This window comes from Zalophus californianus, chromosome X (assembly GCF_009762305.2).
Source record: "Zalophus californianus isolate mZalCal1 chromosome X, mZalCal1.pri.v2, whole genome shotgun sequence".
Classification (NCBI taxonomy): Eukaryota; Metazoa; Chordata; class Mammalia; order Carnivora; family Otariidae; genus Zalophus; species Zalophus californianus.
Window position 1 is genome coordinate 29,900,570 of NC_045612.1, and position 25,523 is coordinate 29,926,092.

Genomic DNA, 25,523 nt, shown 5'->3' on the forward strand with positions numbered 1-25,523 from the left:
GAATGGTCACATGGCCAAAGATAAGACAAAGCAGCCTGGCTGATCCACAACCTGGATAAACATCTGCCCCACATCGTTTTCTAGGCAAATGAAACGCTGGCAATGGGCCTTGGATTTTGGGTGGCCTGGCGGGAGCTTTCTGTCTTACTATGTATCGTTGGCAGACCGTGATTTCAATCCCTAGAGCTGTAGCTGGGGTTCAACATGCCCATCCCGGATGGTCTCGAAGAACATTATACTACTGTCAAGCATATAGCCCTAGAATAATTAGCTGGTGGAGATCATCCTTGTTTTCTCCTTTGCCTGAAGCTGAGACAAACCCGTGTGTAGGAATGTTTGCCTTTGGATGATCACACCACAGAGCAAGGAATCAAACGCCAATCACATCCACATGGTAAGTATTCTCCCCAGTTGCTATGGACCCCACCTCCCCAAAAAAGTCATAGGAAAGGTGTTCATTTCTATTCCAGAACGATATCCAGTTAGCACTGCTTTCTGTCCCAGCTGAAGATAACCTAGTCTTCAAATCAGTATTATTTAGTCGCCCTTTTGAGGCAGCCAGTTCTTCAAGCACCCTTGGATATAGAGTTCTCTAGGTATGGTAGCCCTAGGTGTATTCTGAGTTGGTCTGATTGGTGATTCCCAGGGAAGGAACTTGTCAGGCAGGTTAAGGGAAAAAAAAATTTTTTTTTTTTTTTAAAAAGGTTATCAGCCTGGTTGGGAGGAATCTCACCTCTAAAAACAACAAAATTTTACAAAACACGATGAATTTAAAATCATCATAGATATTCTCCTTCATGGCTCTTGTGAATTTTATCAGACACTATGTTTACACTATGGTGAGACTTCTAGCAGCAAGAATGGGTTTTAGTTTTAAGTAGGGGGAAAGGAAATTAACGTCATCTATTTGTCATCAGGAGAGACTACCTTTAAAAAATCAATCCCACAATGTCATTTTATACATATGTCAAAGGCAAGGAAAGATGATCTGCTGTCTTAGGTGTCCATCTGGCTGTGTCCTGAGCGAAGAAAAAGAATTCAGGTACTACCAGGGGGTACATGAAATAAAACAGAAACAAAACTAGTGGGAGCGCCCTGCAAAGTTCTTAGGTTTCTATGTTCAGAGTAAAGATCACCCTACCCACAAAACGATCATTGATGACATCATTTATGATGCCCTTGCCCTTCAGCTGGCACTGGACGGGCACCGCTTGGTTCTTCACCACATCTGTAAAGTGCATTGCCACCAGCGGGGAGGTGTAGTTAACCTGTAGGCGGAAGAACAATGAATCCTAAGTGCAAGGAGCGCAGGGCATGGGGGTGGGTAACAGGATGCAAGTGAGCAGATATTCAGTGCAGGATGGGATAACCCTCACACAGGGAACTGAGCAAATCCCATAATGCCAAGTCACGAATGGCTAAAGCAACTGACACGCTCTCTGCCCTGGGATGGTGGGGAAATGACACGCTTCTTGCATAAGTCACTGTCAGATGTCTGACCACCCTCTGGGGAAAACCAGTTCTAACTCTGTGTGATAGGATTTTCTGGCTATCAGACCATGAATGAAACCAGAACTAGTATCTTTCAAATGTCTATGCTAAAGGTGAAGCCTCGCCCTATGACCCACCACCACTGCCCCAAGGCTTCACCTGGGAGAAACAGGCAGGTGTGATTATTTGGGTATCGTGGGGTGCAATGACAGTGATCTGTCTGCTCCTGGCTCTGCCACTAATTAGCTATGCGTGTCGGGCAAGTCTCTTTCTCTCTCTGAACTCGAATTTCTCCATCTGTAAACTGAAGGAGTTAGACCAGACCAGAGCTGAAATATCTTCAGATACGGAAAGGAGTGGTTGTACTAGGAATTGGTAGAGGGAGCTCCTGGTCTTGGCCAGCGACTGTTCACCCCACTGTTACTATATGCTGCTCCCTAATTCTCAGACAGAGGACAGCCCTGCCTCTGTCTCTGAGCCCTTTCTGACAGCAAAGACTGAAAAGGATACAGGCTTACATGAGTCAGTTTGCCGTAGTAAGGGTAGTAGCGAAGGTCAAAAGAAGCCGACTCTGGGTAGTAATTGATGGATCGGATGTCATTTTCATCGCCTCTCTGGAAGTAAAAGCAGGTATATGTGGGATGTTGGGTCCCCTGGTGGGTTGAAGCCTGAGCTCAAGGGGCCTGTGCCCCAGGTGAAATCACGATGTGACCCATAACCAACTGTCCCAGGAAGACCCATGAAAGCAGAATGGGGCATAGCTTACCCCACACCTATCCCCAGAGCATTTCCAGGGAGAGACTGTGCCTCAGTTTTCAGTTGAAAGAATATTGAATGGAAGGCCTGGACTGAGGAGGCCGAATGTGCTTGATATAGTTCTGTACTGGCTCCTAGGGGACCCAGACAGAAGGGCTCCGGAAGGCTGGTGCTGCTCTAGCAAGAGGGCCTACCACGCCAGCCCCTCTCCAAAAAAAAAAAATCATCCTGGGCCTGGCACCCAGTCTTGGACGTTGAGGCAGGTAGAAGTTAGAACATATTGAGTAAATCCCACGCCACGACAACTTGCACACCGTGGGCTCAGTTCTGTTGGAAGGTAGACCAGGTGCATAGGGATCTGCTGCCTAGGGACACAGCCTATAGTTTGGCCCACCAAAACTCATGTGTCTGACCACCTTCTCTGTAGTGCTTAATTGCAGGAGGTGAACTCAGGAGGATAAGCAAGAGGGAACCAGCGCTGCAAAGATGAAATAAATAAGTGTGCCCTCATCATATCATGTCAGGTAGAGGACTGACCATTCTGCCTATGCATTAGGCTTGCCCTATATAGCAGAGGTCTGGGGGTTAACAAGGGACAAACAGTGCTCACTACTAGTGGATCACTCACTGGGGTCATGGGATTGCTTCTGTCAATATAGTGTAATCGTTCAGGGTATACTCTTATTCTAGTGATGACCTTGTCCTGCTTGATTTCCACAAGTGGATGTGGATTTTGACCAACTGATTATTACGGAACGTATGACGACTGACTATTTCTTGTTTTCTTTTTAAAGGACGGTTCTCAGCAAGGTTCTGTGTAAGCGGAAAAACGAATGGCTTCCACTAGGGAACTATAAGCAGGACTCAAGCCAATTAGTATGCTAGTTTAAGACTGAGTCGGTCCCTATGATTTACTTACATTTTCTTCTAGAAAGCAACGCCGTTCACGTCTGTGAATAGTGTGTGGAATCAGTGCCACTAGTTTGTCTTCACATCTCGAGCATGTGTATATTTACGCACACTCATGTCCATGTGGACAGAATGGATGTCCTTCCTACCTTGTTCACAGGGCAGACCACGGCCTGACCTTTCAACCCTCATCTTCAGTGTCCCCCGCTGCACCTTTCACAGCAGCTGTAATACGTGGTTGCCCCGATTTCAGAGACCGACTCATAGCTATCTCAGCACCCCTAACACCTAGCAAAGTACCTGGCGTAGCCTAAGGGATCAATAAATGCTGCCTCTTTCTGCTTTCTGACCCACCACCCTCAAGGCTGGAGGTCTGAGCTGTATTTCTAGCCCTGAGGACATTAGCGAGGCAGCAGTCCAGGGCTGGGGGTGCAGTGCATGTTAGGAAACCGGAGGGAGCTACTGCTTCCGGTTTGAGAAGCAAACCCACGATCTAGGGCTTCTTCCTACAAAGGAGCTAATTGGTGCAGATGAGATAGGAGTTAATGGTCCCTCGAATGACAGTTAATTAGCATATTAATAGAGTTCTGTTTATACTTCCCTGGTAGTCCTTTGTTATTGCAACACGCAGTGCCACTGGTCATTGCTGCAAAAAGTGAAATTCTGGTTCTGAAAGCAGGGACTAATGACTCTAACGAAAGCTGGTTGTTTAGTTCAAAGAAACAAGTAATTAGAGCTAAAAGCAAAAGTGTAAACAGAATTCCAGTTAATGACGTGGTACATTGTCGGTCCCTGCTGCGGCCCTTAGCAGGTTGTTCTTTGGCTTTCACAGGTATAAACCAGCGAGGACGCACACAGCCGCACGACACACACACGTGAATTGAATGCTTTCTGGCAAGAGGGAGGCCAGAAGGTACTAGAGGGAGGCGTAGTTATGAAAATACTAACCCTTTCCCTAACCCATAGCCAGGCATCCATGGTGAAACCCTTGGAAGGGATGAACCGTCTTCTTACATAAAAAAGATGCGCTAGCAATACTTACTCAAAAAGGCACTTTACCTGAACTTTGCAGGACACCTTCACAGGATCCCCAAGCTCAGGACGAAAGCCTACAATCTATCAAAAGAAAACCAGCATTGTCGTTGTTGTTGAACATCAAAACACAAAACGGATTGGACAGTAAAAATGGGGCTTTTCTAACCGCCCCCCTTAAGCCATCCCTTCCTTAGGCATAAACTTAACCTATTTTGCCCTCTCAGAAATGTTACAAAAAATGCAAAACTATCTCCAGAGCTGTGCAGCTCAGCTTACTCCTTGTTGTATTTGTGCCCGATGTTCGTACAATGGTAACGGCAGCAAGAGAACCCTGAAGATGTAAAGAACTTTCTGGTTTTAAGAGGGATGTGCCTGGTAAGGCTCTACCACACCTAAGGCATGGCAGGAGAGGAGGAAAATGTATCTCTTGTGATGTAAGAATTGCCCCTCCCATCATGTCAGTCCCCTGTTCCAAACAGCTCAGGACCTCGTTACTGACAGAGGGCATCAAAGGTTAGGGGCGGGAGAGGAGGGTGGAAATAGGAAGTATTCAGGGAGAAAAAGGGATTATTGCTTGATAGGTTTGTCCAGTTGTTCGTATTACTGATGCTGTCAGTAAGAGTGGCCAGACTTGCAGGGTGCAAAGACAGAGCCCAAGACAAACGGAGGGGCCAGAGCGTTCCCACCCAGCTCCTCCACTTATTATCACCAGAGTATCAAGGGCCAATATACCCGGTTCATCTTTAGAAGGATGCACGGCTGTCCAGTAGAGTAGCCAAAAGTAGGGTCCTCCAAGCCCGAGCAGTTCTTCAGGAAGGAGCGCTTAAATTGGCAGGCCTTCTTGTCTTCATCCTCATCGCCATCTTGGATGAAGTACTGCCCCGGGGGACAATCTACATTCATCTCCTCTTGAAGACTGTCGTTGTAACCTAAAGCGTGTGGGGGGGGGGGAGGGGGGCATGTTAGACAGGTGCTACAGGGGAGGGCCACGTTTTCAGTAGTCCTCCTCCGTAGTTTCCTTTCTGCAGCATTCTGGTGCTCCTCTGAGAGCCCACTCAGCCTGGCCTAGGCTCTGTGACCTGGCGTCGGTGTCCAACGCCCCCCCATCAGCCTCTCCCGGAAGCCTTTCGGGCTCATCCCCTGGGCCCACTTTGATTGCTTCTCCTTCCCTCCAAACTTTGGAATAGCTATCTCTGGGTCATGTGTTGGTCACTGTATAACTTCCATTTTCCATTATTTCTTTTCAGCGATGGCAAACTGTAAACTGGGGAGGGCTGCCCCTTCTACTTCTGGAAGAGGAAGAGGCACAGTAGATTCTGGAAGAGGGACTGAATCATGTCACGGCCTGGCTTATATAAGGAGGCGAACCTCTTGGGCTAAATCTTTTTAAGTTCAGTCTAGGAAACGTCTCCCTTGGAGGTCCATGAGAGACACCAGACACAAGAAAATGAGAAGTGTGTGTTGTGGGACAGGAGAGGGGGAGAGGAGAAAGAGGGAGGAAGAGGAGATAAACCAGCTTCTCATCCTTTACAGATCAAAGTTAGCACCACAAAATAGAAGCTTAGGTTGAAAGACAGAAACCAACGACAAGCTGTAGGGTCTCCCCCGAGAACGTGAGAGGGTGAGATCTTGTCTACCGAGACCCGAGGCACTCAGGGTTCATGTCCCTTTACATCGGATGGAAAGGAGCATGTGTCCAAGGTATACATATCACCGAGAGAGAGCTGAAAAGGGGCTGTCTGTGAGCTCACTCTTTGGACTACCAGATGCCACTGAACTGGCCTTTGGAAATGACTGCATTATTTCCAATTTGGTTTTAAATGATGGAGTCCAGTTAGTCCTGTTAGGTCCAGCCCCCATGCACTCATGTTCCCAGTAGCTTAGTTTTTCAGAGGAGTCTGTGCACCTATGATCTACTGGGGGTAAAATTCCAAATGTACTGCTGGGTTGTCATCTAGACAGATTGTGACTTGGGTTTAATATTATTAAGGAGCAACTGGGAATTTTAAATCTATTCCAATTACGGTTAAGCCTTTATTTTTCCTTTGACAAAGCTACATTCGACTCAAGTTTTCGTTTTAATCTTTTTTTTTTTTTTTAGAACAAGAACTATGTTCAAATAAGTTTCTAAATAGAAGCTCTAATCACGTGCTCATTGTTTCTCTTGAGGTAGTTCCATTAAAAATAATGTGACATGGGCATGACCCTTATTGCAAAATCCCAGTCCTCGTGGGAATGAAATTGATACTCTGGGATGTCTATTTCAGAGATGTGTTCCTTTTAAATAGGGCATGTTATCTACCCTTAGGAACTAAAAACCCAATGCTTTCCCTAATGTTCTCCATCTCTGTCGTCAGGTCAGAATTGGCATTTCTCTATCTACTACTAGCTTCTCGGAGGGATTTCCTCAGCAGAGATTCTGACAACACACTTGCAATAGCTCACAAACAGTTTGAAAGAAAAGACGAGACTGTGCTGGCTCTGATGCCCAAAACGTTTTTGTTTTTGTTTTTTAAAGATTTTATTTATCTGACAGAGAGAGCACAAGCAGAGGGAGAGAGAGGGAGAAGCAGACTCCCTGCTGAGCAAGGAGCCCGATGTGGGACTCGATCCCAGGACCCCGGGATCATGACCTGAGCCGAAGGCAGACGCTTAACGACTGAGCCACCCAGGCGTCCCAAAACGTTTTTGTTTTTGTTTTTGAGCTCAAAAAACTACATGGATTCAGAAGGGACCCAGTCCCCCTCATTTTACAGATGAGGAATCTGAAACTCAGACTTCCCCAAAATGACACTGAGCATGACTGTTACAAAGCTGAGTTTCTAACTCCCGGTCATATGGCAACAACAAAGAATTACAAAAAGCAGTATTTCTCAAGCTTTAAAGTTTATAGAGATCACCTGTGGATTTTGTTCAAGTGCCGATCCTGATTCAACAGGTCTGGGGTGGGGCCTGAGAGCCTGCCCTTCTAACAAACTCCCAGGGGATGCTGATGCTACGGGTCCTGGACCACACTTCCAGTAGCAAAGGTGTCACAACCATGGATGTGGTTTTAAACGCTGGTTCGGCTGCTGGGAGACTTTTATCACATTACTTCCCCTTTCTGAGCCTCAGTTGCCCCATTTGTAGAATGGAGATGGTAGATTCTTTATGTAGCCCCAATGCAGGGCTCAAACTCACAACCCTAAGATCGAAACCTGAGCTGAGATCAGGAGTTGGACACTTAACTGACGACTGAGCCACCCAGGTGCCCCGACAGTAGCTTCTATGCAGGGTTAAAGTTAAATGACAAAATTTATGCATTTACATAACCCTTCCCATCACATAAGAGATTGTTTTTCTCTTTCAGTGCACATTCTACTGCTCCCTATCCCTCCATTTCAGCCAGGCAGGGACAACCAAAGCAATGAAACTGGCTTTTTTCCACAACTAATTTGTGCAACCCACTGGAGCTTAGAGCCTGCATGCTCTGTGTCGGACCTTAACCAAACTGCTACCTCAGCTTTCAGTCCATGGAAGGGCTTCTCAAAAAGCCACTCGGTCCCTGAAAGTGTATCTGATGACGCTATAGAGATAGGCATCTTGCAAACATTTCCTATCAAAATGTTGGAGTGACTGTCACCCAGAGATTCTTTCTCTAACTCCCTGCCAGGATGCTCTTAAATCAAGACCCTTGCTCTCTTCCTTCAAGATGGCCCATCTCCAAGAAAGGAATTCTCTTACCTTGAGAAAGTATAGGAGGCAGGAATCTTCCCATTCTGGAGAACACTCTTCTTTTCTCACCACTACCCACCCCCTGGAATGATCTTTTATAAATGGTCATTATTGAGCCATCTGGATGTGCCCAGGACATAACTAGGTGCCCTAGAATGTTTAAGAAAACAAATTCTCTGCCCCCCAGTGAACTTAGCATCTTGCTGGAGACTTGGCTTATATGCTTTCAAGACAACATACAGTCACAAACTAGAACAGTCTTGATTGTATATACAGGTGCTGAGGGGGATGCAAGGTAAGGAAAGACCAGGATGGGCTGGGGTTAGTAAGGGTGGGATTTCTGGTGCATTGTGAATTTCGAATCCCCCACCCCCAACCCATCACCTTTCCACAGAGATTTCCCCCATTCAGAGACACTTACTTACCCTGGAGAAAGCCATTTAGGCTAATGACATAATGCTGCCAAGTGTCAGGTTCAGAAACGTTGAAGTTGAAGTTAAGGCTATGGGCGAAGGGTCTAATCATAACTCCTGGCAACGAAAACAGGTCTTGGATATATTAACCCATTCTTGGGATAATTTTTTTGTATTGATTCCCATGAAATCATTACCCCCCAGGCAATCAAAACAAAAAGGACCATAATTTGCCAAGTACCATTTTACTTTTACTCTTAATAATTGAATCCCTAAGTCATTACCAGGAAGAGCCAAAGTTAATTGAGGCTGAACATGCTGTCCAAGCAGATTTCTGTCCAGCGAGTGCTGACAGTACAGGGCATCTGGGCACTCACCAGGAGGCTTCACCCTCTCAGTGAAGGTCGGCATGTAGGGACTGATGGTCAGAAATAGCGTGTACATGCAGAGGGTGATGACAGCAGCCAGGGAGGCATAGAAGAAGAAGTAAATGACTAAGATCAGGCCTGCAGAAGGATCAGAGATGAGAGTGGTCAGTGCTTGCCAACTAGCCCTCCTGCCTCCTCACTTGAACTCATGAGCCAGAACCAACCCCAACACGTGAGATGGCTTTTATTTATTTATTTATTTATTTATTTATTTATTTATTTATTTTTCCACATTCCCCAGATTCAGTATGTCCTTGCTTATTCAGATTTCACCAATTTGGAATTTATGAGAACTGTGCCGGAGGTCTGATTGCAGTGTACCTTTACAGCATCTCCGATGGAAGGGCTTGTTGAGCAGATGATGGCCATGAGCAAGATTACAGGGGCGTGGAGTTGAGAGTACTGCAGAGGGCAAATTGCTTGGGAGCCCTCATTAAAGCAGGTGCCCTGAAGAGTCCTAGCGGCTTGGCTCCAGTGATTATATGTATTTGCAAGAGATGAAAACATTTCTTTTCACATAGCCTATAATTCAAACTTTTGATTAATTTCCGCTGGACTTGCCTCTACTCTAATCAAGGCAAAGTGAGGCCTCACCCTACTTATTTCAAATCTTATTCATCTTTAGCAAAAGTTTAAGTGGCTCTGCTTTTCCAAAAGAACACGCGATGGGGAAGAAAGGAAGAAGAAACTGTACTTAATTATCGACACTTGCTCTACCTGTGAGCTTGGGCAAGTTCCAGAACCTCTCTGTGCCCCCAATTCCTCACAGGTAAAATGGGAACAAGCTTAGCACTTCACCTCATATACTGATCTACAACCCTAACAATATCTGAAATTCCGCTTCTCTTCGTGTCCTTTCCTGACCTTACCATTTCCTCGCTGTTTCATCTTGGACATGCTGCTCGCCTCTCTGGACCTCAATTTCCTCATCTGTACAATGAGGACAATAATAGGACTTCCTTTTGGCGTGGGACGATGCATATAAATAGCATAGCACAGAGCCTGGCAGATACCAAGTACTCTTTACACGGCAGGTCCTCACCATTATTATTCATGTGCTTATTGCTGTAGGACCCAAAGCACGTTTGTGTGAATGCCTCCTCCGTGGGCTGTTTTGGGATTAGGTTTGCCCCAGGATGAGGCAGAACCGAGTGAGGTGAATGAGCCTGAGATGGCTGCTGAGAAGCTCTTTTCAAGTCTTCCTTGGGGCCCTCTCCGGCAACAATATCTGGCTCCACTCACAGCAGTGACATGATGTCGGGACAGATTTGAACTGAATCGCAAACCAGAAACCGGAACAAACCACGTAACTCTGCTGTACCCAAAACTGAATCCAAATATTAATTTTTAAATTGAACCATGAACCAAATAAAATTAACCAGAAAGGGGGGGGGGGAGGGAGGAGCAGAGGAAGGGAGAAAAAAGATCCTCAGGCATCCAACTGGAAATGGAACCTTGATGTTTCATAAGGTGAACTGAGGCAGAACTGGGGTAGGGACACATCGATTCTGCTGGAATCCCTAGAGAAGAAACAGCAGCGCCCGTGCGCCTGTGGTACTTGGCTCCTGCCCGCTGGCTGCCTTGATGGGATGTGCCCTGTGCCTCCTCCCCTCTTCCTCAACCCCCATCCCCAGTCCTGGGAAGGGGTCAATGGCTGGAGCCATCCTGGAGGACTAGAAGACTCAGTCTCATGGATGAAAGGAAAGCAATGGGATACAGGTACATTCCCTTGGAGATGTCTTCTGCCTTGTGTAGGATGTGTGGCTAGGAAGTGTAGAGGGAGAATGGCACTAGTGGTGAGTCCCCTGAGCCTTACCCCTGAGCTATGCCCTGAAGTCTGTGATGGGCTAACACAGCTTCCCCCCGCCATCCCCACCAAGGAAGACCAAGCACCATACCCGTCGGAACCCACTGAGCCCTCCAACTTTTTCTGCCCTGGATGTCCAGGTTTTACTTGGGCTACTCCTCTAGGTAATCCAGGGGTCTCTTCTGAATGCCTTACCCAAGCCTGGGCCCCATGATCTAAATTCTTCCTTCCTCCCACCAAAACATCCCATCAGGTCCTGAGACCCTACCCATCAAGGCCTTGCTCATCACTACACTTCATAAAGACAATGTGGTGTTCCAGCAAGAGGATGAACCCCAGTGTTCATCTGACCTGGGCTTGAATCCCAGTGCTGCCGCTTAATAACTGTGTGACTTTAGATAAGTTACTTACCCTCTCTAAGCCTCAGTTTCTGCATCTGTAAAATGGGGATAATAATATTACTACCTCATATGGTTCTTGTCAGTATCCAATAAAATAACAGATAGTTCCTAAAAATAGAAGTTGCCCAGCTACCAAAGGAAAAACCCAGAATAATATAATCATAGGCTGGGTGAATAATGTTGGTCATGTCGATGTGCAGGCTATGATAGGGTTAGTAAATGCTCAAGTGGGCACCTAGTTTTCAAGCAAGAGGGCAGCAAAGAGGGCAGCAAAGCATATGCTTGGTGGCCTAGGCATTAACATCACCACGTGCCCCTTGCCCAGGCATAGCCCAACAGCATAAGCCTGAGTTCCTGGACTCTCCTCAGACCTGCCATCCAGAGGCCTGGATATGGCCTACCATGTGGTGTCCCCACTGCCATGTCTTCCCTGGGCACTTGAAACTTTCTCCCCCATCACTCTCTTTTGGCCTGTGGATTATTCTCCCCAGGAGCCACATGGATCAGCTCATCTGGTGAAATTCCAATGGCTGGCTGTTTAGGGGTTAAAGTACAGCTCCCTCTCCCAGAATCACACTTGCATTTCACAAGGCCTATTTTCCCAGTCTTCTTTAGGCAAGGGAGAAACAGCTGTGCCCCCTTAGGAGCCCCAGTGAGTGTCCGGCATTTGTCCGCAGCTTCCAGAATGTTGGAATGTTCCTTGAATGGTACATTTGTTCCAGTTGAGAGTTTGAGGGATCGGCAGGGGTGGGGCTGGGAACTGGGGAGGGGTGAAGGGAGGTGGGCATTGCTCAGAGCCCCACACCTGCTATTCCTAATTCCAGGAAGGAGGGCTGGCCGTCTCACCCTGACGGAGCTGAATTAGAAACACAAACTAGGTGGGGAGAGAATTCTCAGCCAAAGCGGCCTTTAGAAGGCATGACCGTCAACTTCAGCAACCTAGACCCTGGGCCCAGGGGGACTCTGATTTCATCTGCAGAGTCATCTATTTTGTTCTTCTCCTGGGTTAACTGAGTGCCAAGCCAGCAGCTACTCTTTTTCTGGGCTGTGCAGAGAGTGTGGCAAGTGTGAATTTTACCACAGGCTAAATCTCCTGAGAAGGCACAGCATGAATAGTTCAAGAGGTGAGTAGGACCCTGGGAGAGGGGTGCTGGAGAGGTCGTGAAGTCAAAGCCGTGGCTGAGGAATGCCATTCTGCCACTGATCGAGCATGACGGGGGCTCGGCCATAATTGCCAGAAATGACCCCTTTAAACCGAATTTCTCTGTGTACACCGTGGGAGCCTAAAGCACCCACAAGCCGGGGCTGAGGGCAGGCCTCCTGGCTTTCCTTTTCTGACATTACTGGGTGAAACGATGAGATTTTATAAATCTGCGGTCAAGTTAGCAGGGACTGGGGTCTTATATCCTAGTAACAGTCTCCTGCATAGTACAGTTGACCCTTGAACAGTGCGGGGCTTAGGCGTGCTAACCCCCGTGTGGTCGAAAATCTGTGTCTAAGTCTTGACTTCCCCAAACGTAACTCCTAACAGCCTACTGTTAACCAGAAGCCAGGAAGAGTCAATTCACGCGTATTTGGTACATTACATGTAGGATATGCTGTCTGCTTACGATAAAGTAAGCTACAGAAAAGGCAATCTTGTGGAAGAGAAAATACATTTACAGCACTACGCTGTATTTATGGGGGAAAACACAGCACCTGTGTGGGGCAGTGCCATTCAAATCTGTGTTGTTCAAGGGTCAACTGTGCTTTCAAGTTTACAACTGGAGCATCTGACGGGAGCCTCAGGCTGATCCTGTGGGAGAAACACGGTAGGGATTGTTTCTCTCATTTGGCAGGTGAGGAAGAACGAGGCTCAGAGAGGGTAAAGGATGAGCCCAAGGTCACACAGATAGGAAGTGATGGGGCCGGGACTTAAACAACAAGAACAACAAAAAAATCTGTGCTTTCTCAACTCATTCTTACTGTCTCGTTGCATCGCAAATTGAAGTTGAGCCCAGCGGCTTTCAGCTCCACAACCTAGTGTGTTTACCTACTTGGAGTTTCTTCCAGTGGGATCTGCCCACAGTCCAGGCATTTCCCTAGGCATCCAGCCCTTCACACGAAATCTAAGGGAAATTTGCAGACAAGCCCATCCAACGTATGGTAAAGGAGTCCTGGACACCAAGCCAAAAGCAAAGGACACCCAACTGGGGCATTGGGACGACTGGGACTTACTCCAACTCTGACCTGTTCGGGCCAGAGACATCCTTTTCTCCGGATCCCACAGGTATTCGCTCACGATCTGCCATCTCTGCCACCAAGCATTGCCTGCTGGCTGACCTTGACCCTTTTCCTCCTCCTTTTCCTCCTCTTCTATCTCCTCCTCTTCCTCCTCCTCCTCTTCTTCCTCCTCCTCCTCCAAATCGGGTACCACCATCACCCGAGCCTCTTCTTCAGCTTCTTCCTCTTCATCTGCTAAGTAGTTCTGGTTCACTTCATCCTGATCGTCCTGGAATGGTGACAAAACACAGTCCTGTTTTTGACAAAAAATTCCCCAGGGCACAACCCACCAGCCAAAAGGAATGGAAAACGACTCAATATTCAGAGACGCCTCCCCCTCGTTACAAGAGGCACATGTTCTCTCTCTCTCTGCTCTTTTGGAGGAAATATCCTTTCTTTGACCCATTTTGACCCAATATTCTTTCCACAGAGGTGTAAGTTTTATTCTCAGCTGCAGGCCCTTGGGCTCTTCCTCCCAGGACTTCTGCTTATGTCACTCCGCCGTCCTGGGGCCTGGGCCTCGCTTTGTCTGACCTGTTAGGACGGAGCTGAGCTCAACACCGGAGAACAGATTCATTTTAGACACTTGAGTCCACCCTGGCAAATTCTAAGTCCAAACCAGCTTTACCGTTGGTCCTGTAGCTGGCAGGTGCTCAACCTGATCATCCACGTTGTACCTGAAAGTAGCTTGGGACAGACCGCAGGAGGAAAGGCCAGCGGCTGGACCCCTCCTCAAAACTTAGACTCCCTCCCTAGCAAAAACAAAACACAGGGGTCTGTTTGCTGCTTCTCTGACTGTTGCCTGGGCTGGCACCTCCGCTGGTCGAACAGACTCCCTAAGGTCTGGAACCTCAACTGATACTTCCTTAGTCTCCCCCCATCCCCCCCCACCCCATACCCTAGGCAAAAATCTGGGCATGTAGTGAGTGCTCAGCACATATCTGTTGATTGACTGATTGCAGTCATTGAGATCTGAAACTATAATCTTCTCTGAGTGGTTCTAAGGAAATTAAACAAAAAAAGAGAAACCCAGACTTCACCAACGGTATTTCACATGCCTCCTAGCCATAGGCAGGAGAGTTGGATCTTTGCTCTTTGGGGGTCTGCCAAGGCTCACTGCAGCAGCAGAAAATGAGGCCACCCTCCCTTCTCTCTGCTGTCCAAATCTGAAGGGTGGCGGGGCCTGTGCACCTGTTGGGGTTGGATGTGTCAAATGATAGAGGCCAGGGGCTCCGTGCTGCCCCCTCCCTGCCTGATTCCTCAAAGGCCGTTTAGAGGACACTCAGCTAAAAATGCTGCCATTGTGGGGGGGGGGGGCTCAGAAAATTGGATTGTTCAGAATCACTAAAAGGGACAGAGAATGACAAGGCTCTCCTCTCAGCGTTCAGTCTGGCCAGCGCTGTCTAGCTCTGGATCGTAAGCACTTCTGAATGGCTCTCGAGTTTGTTCCAATGTACAGCCTTCTATCACACACCATCCTAGAACTGACTGGGACCCTGAAGAGTCCCTTGTCCTTCGGAGGCCCAGAGAGGGAGCAGGACATAGCTGTAGCCACACAGCGAGTTTGTGATCAGGTTGACAGAACCTGCGTCTCTTGTTACCCGGGATAGTTGAGGTCCCTCCCCTCGCGCACTGAGCGCAAGCGCCCAGACGCCGATAACAGAATGATGGAGCCACCATAGGTGTGTCGGATTCGGTGCTCCCAAGAGATTGTAGGTGCTCATAATCAAGGATTTCTGGCTCTGACGTGGACTCACGGTACAAGGCTCAGAAAAGACCCCATCATTCAGCATTGAATGGACTAATAAATGTTCTTAAATCTCTTTCCCTTGTGTGTGAACACACGGACGCATTTGACCTCCCCAACTACATTCTGAGCACCCAAGGGGCAGAGTGGATATTTTCCAACTCCTTGATGGCCCTCCCCCCGTGTGGGGCCCACAGCTCAGGAGCCGGTGGGGACAAAACGAGCGCCAGTGGTAACTACCAGGCTTAAAACCTGAGCCTGGACTCTGGGGAAATTGCTCTCACAGAGCTTGTCGTCCTAAACCCCAGCAGCCTTGTGGACTGTGGTGGGTAGTCCTCATGGCCCCCCAAGAATCTACCGCACCTGGGAATCTCCGAGAATTTGAGGTGGAACCGTTCACTGCGGAAGGATTTATAGTCCCCTTTATGTTTTCTTAACAACTTCCTTTTCTCTCCCTCTTGCCCGGGGCAGGTGGGGGGAGGCCTGCCCTCCACCTCTGCTCCACAGAGGAGGCAGCTGGCCTGGGCCTCAGCCTGATCTTATTTGTAGATATGAGCTTTCATGATAATCCCATTAAAGATAGCTTGTCATTTAAAGCTTTACCCTCCCGGGAAGAATTAACCTTCTCCGAGCTAATATCCCCACGGCTCTCACACTGCCTGAGTTTCAGGAATCTCAAATGTCTTTTTTGCTCTCCTCTGCTTCCCGGGACAGGAGAACCTCACATTGTGCAAGGGAGGCACTTTTGTGCAACTAACTATTTAACAGAATCCTGTAGGGAATCCTTTGGTAATGAGAGGGTCTGTGTTTGTCCGTTGCCTAAAGTGGCAGTGCCCTCATGTGATAGTGTGTGTGAATGTGCTGGAATATAGTAGTGGGTGTGTGCCGGGGCCATCATGTTGCCCTAAAAGGGAAGAGTCTGAAGGGCAGAGGGTGGCTCCATTTTGAGCACTCTAAATATATAAACATATAAACACATAAACAAACAAACAGTGTGACCCAAAGGATAAATTTGTGCCCTGCATTGAGTAACACCCTGTAAACGTTTGAATGGTTGGTTGATTTTAAAGAGAAATTAGCATATGATTAACCACTGCATTAAATAGTTTCTTTTTAAATTTGATCAAGTATTCCCTCTAAAGGGCAAGATCCCCTGATGCCTTTAAAATCAAGCATTTCCTATAAAGAGCAAGCTCCTCTGGTGCACTTGACAAATAACTGAACCGATACACAACGCTTTAGCAACATTATGGAGAAAAGAAGCCAAGGAAGGAAGAGTTCTAGGTGCCCTACAGGCTGTGAGTGCTCTGAAAGCTGGGAGGGACTCTGGAAATGCGAAAAGAAAGATTCTGCACAGTGTGGCTGAGAAGGGAAGCCCTCTGTAGGTTGACATGGACTTGGAAGGATTCGTGTTTTCCTCTGCGGGCTGTTGACAGTCTTTACTTAACTCCCTGGTTATATAAGGGGCCATTTCCCAAAGAAAAGTGGATTAAGCTTTGTTTCCTCCTGGGGCTCAGATCACAGCCCTCTCTGGGGGAGATTTCAGACTACACTGTCCCCCCCCCCAAATAGTACTGCGTGTGGCATATATTAATGATTTCTAGCAAAGAAAATGCAAAGAAACCGTGGGTTCAAAGAAATCTGTGATGCACCCTGGATGGAGATAAATGGCGACAGCAGGCGCGTGCGCGCGCACGTGAGTGTGTTTGTGTGTGTGTGTGTGTGTGTGTGTGTGTGTGCGCTGGGCGGGGTGGGGTAGGGTGGCAGGCAGGCTGGCAACGGGTGGGGGAGGATCAGAGGGCTAGGGAGTTGCCTACTGCACATCTAATAGAAAGAGCCCAAGATTAGAAGTGAGGAAACTTGGCGTTCTCTCTAGCTCTCTCACTAACTTGCAAGTCACTCCTGTGCTCTGAGCCCCAGCAGCCTCCTTTACATAATGAGGGGTTCTGGAGAGATGATGTCTAAGATTACGCCCGGCTTCTATCTACGATTCTCTGATTTTTCCCGAGAGTTTGGAATTTCTGCTTTAGAAAAGGAGCAGCTGGGTTCCTCAGGCGCTCCCGCCCCAGGGGACTGAAGACAGCTGGGTGGGCTGTGTCTTTCCCTTCCTCTTCCCCTTCCTCTCTCTCCTGGCTAAAATTCCTGCTATGGGACCAAAACCTCTACTCCCAGACTCCAAAAGCTCTGTTTGTTTAAATTCTAGACTCCCCCCGCCCCAATTTTAGAAGGCCACTATTCTTTGGCATCTTCCCCTCCCCTTGTCTTTTGTTCCCCAGGAAGAGGGGCTTCCTCCTTCAATGCAGCAATTTAGGGCACAATGGGGTGCCAGGAGTTACTGCTGGATCTTGAAACTATAGGCTTCCTTATACCTCACTGTTCCTGCCCATGCTGAGGAGAGGCAGCTATAAGCCAAGATCTATGCAACCCCCAGCCCACCCCCCTCAAAAGGGCGGGCAAAATATTCTGCTCCCCGGGACTCACAAGTCTGTAGCGATAAGCGTAAGGAGAGGCCGGAGCCCTTCTGGACCGGAGCTGCCTTCTCATGGCTGTTCCGTGGGCACAGACGGGGCAGAGGCAGGCCAGGGGGTGAGAGTTCTGGAGCTTCTGCTGGTACAGGAGACACTGGTTGCTGGGGACACTTGGCGCCTAGTAAAAGTGAACCCTCCTGGCATGAGCCCTTCCCCAAAATAATCTAACATGCCCCTCTCTCATTGGTTGGCCCATTCCCTGAATCAAAGGAAAGCCCTTATGGAAAAGCAAGCTCATCATCACAGGGAGGGGGGAGATATTCTGGGTCACGAGGATGAGCGACTCACCACCCCCCTCACCTCACGTCTCTACCCGCCCTCTGTCCTTCTCTAGCGCCCGAGGTACTATGGGCCCAATGGAAATCTTAAGTTGTGTTCTTCTCAATTGAGAGCTGAGTATCAGTGTGTGCAGGAGGTGGGGCGTGGGTGGGAGTTGGGGGTGAGGGGACATGGCCAAGAATATCTTTCTTTTTTCATAAGACTGATCTCATGCAAAAGGATCTAGGGTGTCAGGAAAGATTCCCTTCGCTCTCCCCACCCGCCCCCCCCACACACCAAGCCACCTACAATATTCCTTATTTGTGTCAACCCATGAGCCCCTTGAAATGTGGATTATGCATTCCGATTTTAGAGGCCAGGCTCCTGCTTTACCCCTCCCCTCCCCAAAGAGGGTCTTGGACATAAAGAAGCCTTTTTCTAGCCCACATGTCAGAATGGCGCCATCAGTCACTGCCCCTCACGCACACACCCCTTGGAATCCTGGCCACATTTCTGTAGTGGTTGAGATCTATATTTATCCCTTAGCATCAGGGCAGGGAACAGGCCAGAACTTTGCAGTGTCAGTTTCCCAGACATATATAACTCCTGAAGCCAATGTGGGATCCAACAAAAGAAAAATCAGTAGAAAGAGCCAAAACATTGTATAGCATTTTTGGTCTGTTCGGTCCACCCCACCAGAGCCTGGGTGACTAAAAGGCTTGGGTAGAATTTGTGATTCTTCTTTCACAAATCACCCCGTTATACCCAGGTGACTGAGAATGTTGCAGATAATGAGATTCTGGGCATATACATAACCAAGAAAACCAGCACAATTGCTTAGATAGATTGACTTATTCATAATTCCAAGCCTAGGCTATTCGGATGAAGACAGCTTCAATAGTGATTAATTTAAAATAAAGACTCCATTTACTAGAACGCTACTAATTAGGACTCTTCCTTAACAGAGTCCCTCCCCGCTCCATACCCTTATTTGATGAGAAAGAGGCCACTGACAAAAAAAGAGAAACTCATTCCTCTTTTTGGACTTTAATAAAAGCAAAATACATTCCAGGGGTTAATCTGATCTCAGTAGATACTGGGCTCTCTCACACTTTCTCCAATCAAGCCTTTTGTGTGACTCCTAATGTTAAGTATGAGAATCTCGAAGCCCTTTGCAAGCCTCAGAAACCAGAGGATAGGTTAACTGGTCTTGTCTTCCTAACGCAGAAAAGAGCACAATCGTGTAAGCAAGATTTCAAAAATCAAGAGTTGGGGGGCAGAATTATTCACAATAGGCAAGGTCTGGAAGCAACCTAAGTGTCAGTGGATGAATGGATAAGGAAAGCGTCATACACAGACACACACAGAGGAATATCGTTTAGCTGTGAGAAAGAAGGAAATCCTGCCATTAGCAACAACATGGATGGACCTTGAGGGCATTATGCCAAGTGAAGTAAGTCAGACAACAAAAGGCAAATACTGTATGCTCCCACTTATATGTGGACTCTAAAAAAGCCACACTCATAGAAACAGTAGAATGGTGGTTAGCAGGGGCTGGGGTGGGGGAATTGGGGAGATGTTGGTCAAAGGGTACAAACTTCCAGTTATAAGGTGAATAAGTTCTGGGGATCTAATGTACAGCATGTGACTGTAGTTAATAACACTGTATTATTACTTGAAAGTTGCTAAGAGAGTCGATTTTAAGTGTCCTCACCATAAAAAAGAAATGGCACTTAAGTGACATGATGAAGGTTTTGTTAGCTAACACTACGGTGACCATGATTTTGCAATATATAAGTGAGTCAAACCACCTTGTACACCTAAACTTATACAATGTTATATGTCAATACATCTCAATAAAGCTGGGGAAAAAACCCAAGAGGGGGAAGACAAAAGGAGATTTGGAGCAATGTGACCTCAGGTAACAAAATATTCCATTCTCCAGAATCTCCCACGCCCGAGCCTTCTGGGTCACTTGGGGTTTGCTATACACTTAATATATTTGCGGTGTATTTTGACTATAGCTCAGGCTGCCTTCTGGAATGCCAGCTCTTGGGTGGGGTAAAAGAACAAAATCCCATGGGACCTCAAAGACAGAAATCTGTATGAGTTCACACTCAAAAAAGTAGCTACAGGAGAAACCATTCCTGCCATGGTGGGGGGGGGGGGCGAGGCGGGGGGAGCAATCTGCTGCACAGTGCAGCAGGCTGGAGCCGGAAGTGGCCTGCAGAGCTGCAAATGAACCGTGGCCACGGAGGCAAGAGAGGCAAGGAGAGGCTTTGACAGCAGATCCAACGGCAAATGACTCCAGTCTCTCAAACTGTATATGCCCAGTCCTTGGATGCAGGTGTTCGCAGCTGCTTCTAGAAGCCGCCTCTCCTGGGGGCCTGCTCTGGTCAAACCACATGGTTGCCAAGTTGCTGATGGGAAACAGAAAGCTATGGACTGGGTCCTCCTGTTCCCAGAGGAAGAAAGAGTTGGTAGCACTCTTCAGAGAATCTTTGCCTCCACCGTGAGATGGGCTAGTTTCTGACATCTGTTCTTTTGGGTCACTTCCACAATTGTGTGTGTGTGTGTTGGCTGGGGGAGGGTGGAGTGTGTCCCGGAGCCACCAAAGAGCAGTTGTGTAGTTGTGTGCTTTCCTTAAATCTTCAGGGAGTCTCTGGGAGGTCACGTGCAGTGGGGCTTAAGAGTTCTTTGCCATTGGAGACAGTGGGGCCAGTGCTGGGCACTCTCTAGAACCCCAGACACTTCCAGCATTAGTGACCTGTGGACTCTGAAGTCATGGGTGCCGAAGCTCCAGGCCAGCCGAGGCCTGAGGCTGCCCGTGAATACTGCCCAGCATCAGGTGTCATCTTCAAAGTGCTTGCAGGAGGGGGAACTTATTTGGGGCTGCAGAGATCAGGGAAGGCTTCCCGGAATAGGCGGGGTTTGGGTTGGACCTTGAAGGGCAGTCCTTCAAGCTGGAACAGCTACTGCCTGACTTTGCTGATGCCAGTATGGTCCCCGGTGCCCGAAGCTCCCCCGCCCGCACAGCTAGCCTCTGAGTAGTGGCCAGCAGGCTCACTGGCTGAGGCCAGAGGGTTTCCTTGACCTGAATGGTCCAGATAATGGCCCCAGATCCCTACTTCGCTGGGTTCCAAGAAGAACCCTTAGCGCATCACATTCCTGAGCAGAGTTTCCATCTGTCGAGTACAGTTGTACAGTGAGAGATGCTTTCATTTCGAGGGACTGAGGGCTATGGGTTGGTGACTGTATAAGCCTAGACCCCTAGGGGGAAAAAATGAAGGCTTGGGAAATTGTGAGGTCCTTGTGGAGATTCAAGCCTATTTCCAGTGGCTAAAAGGCACTAATGAGCATAATGCAGGCAAGAGACGTCGTTTCAAACAAACAACTAATTGGAATTAAGAGAAGAAGTGTGCAGAGGCCCCTAATGAATGGATATGCTAATTGGTCTTCTTTGCTAGCCCCTTGGGCTTTGGCTGTGACATAGACTAGCCTATTAGATGCCTGCTCTCTAATAGCTGCTGAACGCCAGGGCCCTTTATCACCATGGTAACATTGATGTCTAGAGTCTAGCTGAGCCCCGGATCTCTTAATTTACTACTCAGGCGGCTACAATTCTTTGGGTTTTATTATTCTTCGTGCCCCGGGTGCCAGAGTGGCAGTGAATCATGCTTATTCATCCTCTGCACCGCCCACGGTGTCTTTGAATAAGTCAGGGTGTCTCTTACTGTGTGTGATGAGCAGATTATTAAGTTAGAGCCTATTTCTGCCTTAGCTAGACTGGTGCCTCTCAGAAACCCAATGCACCTCTCTAACTGCCTGCTTACCTGCTGCATCAAATGGCTTTTGGCAAGCAGAGTCATGGCACTGCAGTGGGCCCACAGAGGCCCCAATTCCCAGGAGCTTTGCGCTCGCTGGGTGGGCAGGGAGAGAGAGGAACGATAGAGGAGGGGCTGCCCCAACCGACCGACACCCCCCACCCCCGGGGAACCAGAGCTCAGGGACACAATCCATCAGAGGGAGCAGTCGGAGGGGACGTAGGGTTCTGGCTCGGGAACTATAGTGCTAGAAATTTCAGTCCCTCTAGGGTTGGGGGTGGGGCCTGGGTGCCCAAGGAGATGCCTTGTTCTGAGGAAGGCAGAAGCCCCCAGTGGCTAGCAGGTACCGGGAGGATGGATTTCCCCTTGTTTTAGTAAAGACCTTTGTTGAAAAGAAGCTGGTCATGGATACCAACTGCCTCTGAAAGCCAGTGAGCAACTTGTCACTGGAGCTGCCCCAACTTTGGTCTCTCGGCCAGGGGGTGACGAGTAGGATGGAGGGCTTTGCCGGGTGACCTCTTGGGAGTCCTCCAACTTTGACATCTTCTGTGTCTATATGCGATGCTGTTTAATTTATCAGGGCATACTAAACTTGGATGATACTTTCTATGTACATGTGCTGGCTTCAATGGCACGTATGCTAAAATTGGGATGATACTCTAGATGTGTTTGTCTGTGTCTATCTCCAGCTGTAGCTGAGACTTTGCAACAGGTGCAGGGATGTTTTCCTGACACCTCTGTCACCAGAAAATGGGCAACCTGAAACTAAAGATTAAACTGGGCAGTAAACCTCCAAATTACCAGTGGCTTGCTAGTAGGGGACGGTCTTGTTTTTTGTGGGTTTGTTTGTCATGTCGTTTTCATGTCACTGCAGCGTTTGGCCGGGCATTCTCACGGAAGAATTGAGAGATCAGGGAAAAATGTGGGCTACACAAATGTGGAGCCCCTCCACAAGGCTCGTTTTCTGTTTATTGGGAAAGGACGGCGGGAGGTGGGGGCGAGAGGTTTTCTGGAGCTGACTAGAATCTAGGAGGTTGCATTTTTCCCAGTGACACGCTGGACAGAAAGCCCGAAGCCGAATGGCAGTCAATCACATGTGCCGAGCACAGAAGGGGCTGTTGGGCAACATTGGCCTTTTCTGCCAAACCCTGTAAACCTGTTTATTACCAAGGAACAGCATTTCCCCGCACAAAGGACAGTGATATTAATCCAACCGAACCCACTCTGGATTCAGCAAGCACCAGTCAGAAATCACAATGGCTCTCAGCTGCCTTTTAAATCAAGTTCATAAGCAAGAGCTTACGGTCTCTCCATCAGCAGCCCGGCTCAGCTACTCGCTTGCCGTAAGGCCACAGGAATGCCAATTGATTTCTGTGTCGCGCCGTCTCCCCACCTTAAAAGAGAGTAAGTCCAGGGCTCCTGCTTCCTTACTCTCAGGAATGCCGTGGGCCCGGAGGGCTTCAGAAGAAAACGGTGAGAGAATTCTGAAGTCAGGTGGAATGAGCACTCCGTAGGGAGTACAGCATAGTGCTTAAAAGCATGGGCTCTACAGTTGAAACTGGATTCGAATCCAGTGCCCACCCTGAAGAGGTTGGGGAAGTTACTCCACCTCTCTGAACCTCAATGTTCCCATATGTGCACTCATTGGGTTAATGTAAGGATCCTTTTTAAGGGCTCTTCCTCACAAGGCCAATGACCTTACTGGTAAAGGGAGCGAGCTCCCTCATGTTGGAGGCAATGTCCCCATCTGGCCTACTAGTGTCTCCTGTGCTAGGGATTTGGGGCCAGCCAAGACAGAGGGGGCATTTGGAGGTGGAGCCGGAGGTGAACGGTGAAGACAGATGCACTCAGCCCCAGGTGAGTCTGTATTCAGGAGGTAGACAAGGCCTTTGTGGACCTTCCTTCACATCACAACGTGCAAAACAGTGGTTCAAACTTTAGGGCACTCAAAAATCACCGTAAGAGCTTGTTAAACATGCACACTCCTAATTAATCCACAGATCCACTTACTAACTTCAAAGAAAAAAACGTACCTTTACAATAAAGAGTTCTAGAAGACACCCCTTATATAAGTGATTGAATTTAGCATTACCAGTAACAGGGCAACGGCACGTGGACCCCCCCGTGTGACGCAATGGGAAGTAAGCAATATTACTCCTATAGTTTTCTTGCCAAAGGGGTTGAATGTGAATCTAATCATGAAGAAACAATCAGATCCAGATTACAAATAAGACAACTGACCTGGACTTTTCAAAAATATTGGTATCGTTAGGAAAAATAGCCAAAGGTACTGTTCTAGAATCTAGATTAAAGGAGAGTTAAAAAAAAAAAAAGACAATTAAGTGAAATCCATGATTCTTTAAGATTTTTTTTATTTGAGGGACAGAGCATAGGTAAGGGTAGGGGCAGAGGGAGAGGGAGAAGGAGATTCCTCGCTGAGCAGGGAGTCTGACATGGGTCTCAGGGCTCCATCCCAGGACTCCAAGATCATGACCTGAGCCGAAGGCAGACGCTTAATCGACTGAGCCACCCAGGCGCCCCAAAATCCATGATTCTTTTTTTTTTTAAAGATTTTATTTATTTGAGAGAGAGAGAATGAGAGAGAGAGCACATGAGAAGGGGGAGGGTCAGAGGGAGAAGCAGACTCCCTGCTGAGCAGGGAGCCCAATGCGGGACTCGATCCCGGGACTCCAGGATCATGACCTGAGCCGAAGGCAGTTGCTCAACCAACTGAGCCACCCAGGTGCCCCTGGAAATCCATGATTCTTGATTGAATCCTGCATCAACATAAACATCTAGGATGTTTTGGAGATCATTTGAGAAATTTCAATATGGATTTGATATTGGATAATATTATTCTGTCAACATAACACTTCTTGGATGTGATAATGGTATGATGATTATTCCAGAGGATGAGAGAATGTTCTTATTCTTAGGAGATATATGCTAAAGTGGCAGTTAGGTATAAAGTGGCACAATGCCTGCAATTCAATTTCAAATGTGTCGCCAAATACATACATATGTGTACTACATATGCGTATATGGAGAGAGAATATATGTGCAAATCTAAAATGTTAACAATTTCTAGGTGAAGGCTATACTAGGATTCATCATAGTTTACTTTCAAATTATTCCAAATGAAAAGTTGGGGGTAAAACGTAAATCCCTTCCTATAGCTCCATCCCAGATGTGCCTTCATCCCCAACACTTCCTTGTACCCCAATTCTTATATGCTTAATGTGCCCTATTCCATAGCAACAGAAGATAGTGGGAGTTAAGGAGTCATGAAATCAGGGAAAGCTTCATGAAAGCAGCCTCATCTGAACTTGGCCTCCAAGGAGGGGACAGGATTTTGCTAGGCAAAGGTAGCAGAGAAAGAATTTTCCAGAAAGAAGTCACAGCTCAAGTAAAGCTCAAAGAACATAGAGCAAATGTCCTCACCTTTAGTATGCACAGAATTATATGAGGAGCTTATGCAGATTACCCAACTCCCAAATTCTGGTTCTATAGGTCTGAAGTAGGCCAGAAATTTGAAGGTTTGAAAAGCACTAAGATGAATCTGATGCAGGGGTTTGAGGACCAGGACTTGGAAACGCTGACATGAGCAGTTGCCTATTTCACTTACACAGGGAACTGGCCCCGTCTCTCTCCTGGTCAGCTGAATCTGTCACAAGTGCATTGTCACCAAGGCTGAGGCAAACCTTCAGAGGAAAGCCCTCTGTACTAGACCCGTTAGTCATGGTGCCTGCCCCGTCCAGGGCTGTGCTCACTGCCTCCTGCTCAGGAAGGCAGATCCAGCCAGTGTTGGCACAGAGGTGACCATAACTGTGCCAGCAATGGGTCCCACAGTTTGGTGACAGATAAGGTAGCCAGGGACAAAGGGCTCTGCCCAAATGGATTGATAGTAATAAGCTAAGGTGATCAGACTAGCACTCTGTGGAACTGTTCCT

General features: G+C 47.8%; 1 protein-coding gene across 2 annotated transcripts; it reads right to left on the reverse strand.

The window, feature by feature from the left end:
* Positions 1-884: 884 nt before the first annotated feature.
* ATP1B4 (ATPase Na+/K+ transporting family member beta 4) lies at positions 885-17,571 on the reverse strand. 2 transcript variants are annotated; one of them, XM_027609024.1, is made up of 8 exons: positions 17,445-17,571; positions 13,184-13,445; positions 8,696-8,824; positions 8,331-8,435; positions 4,924-5,120; positions 4,216-4,272; positions 2,010-2,105; positions 885-1,268 (listed from the first exon to the last, which is right to left on the reverse strand). In XM_027609024.1, exons 1-8 carry the CDS (start codon positions 17,505-17,507, stop codon positions 1,107-1,109), a joined length of 1,071 nt encoding a protein of 356 aa, XP_027464825.1. In that variant the 5' UTR covers positions 17,508-17,571; the 3' UTR covers positions 885-1,106. The 2 variants fall into 2 exon arrangements, with proteins under 2 accessions (XP_027464825.1, XP_027464824.1); XM_027609023.1 differs by having other exon boundaries at positions 13,172-13,445.
* Positions 17,572-25,523: the final 7,952 nt, after the last annotated feature.

Excerpts from the sequence above, each read along its gene's own strand:
- ATP1B4 (XM_027609023.1), bottom strand. The coding sequence starts at position 17,507 with ATGAGAAGGCAGCTCCGGTCCAGAAGGGCTCCGGCCTCTCCTTACGCT. Across the intron at positions 8,825-13,171 it reads CCGAACAGGTCAGAGTTGGA|GCCTGATCTTAGTCATTTAC; the intron begins GTAAGTCCCAGT and ends ATCCTTCTGCAG. Across the intron at positions 1,269-2,009 it reads ACTACGGCAAACTGACTCAT|GTTAACTACACCTCCCCGCT; the intron begins GTAAGCCTGTAT and ends TTCCGCCTACAG.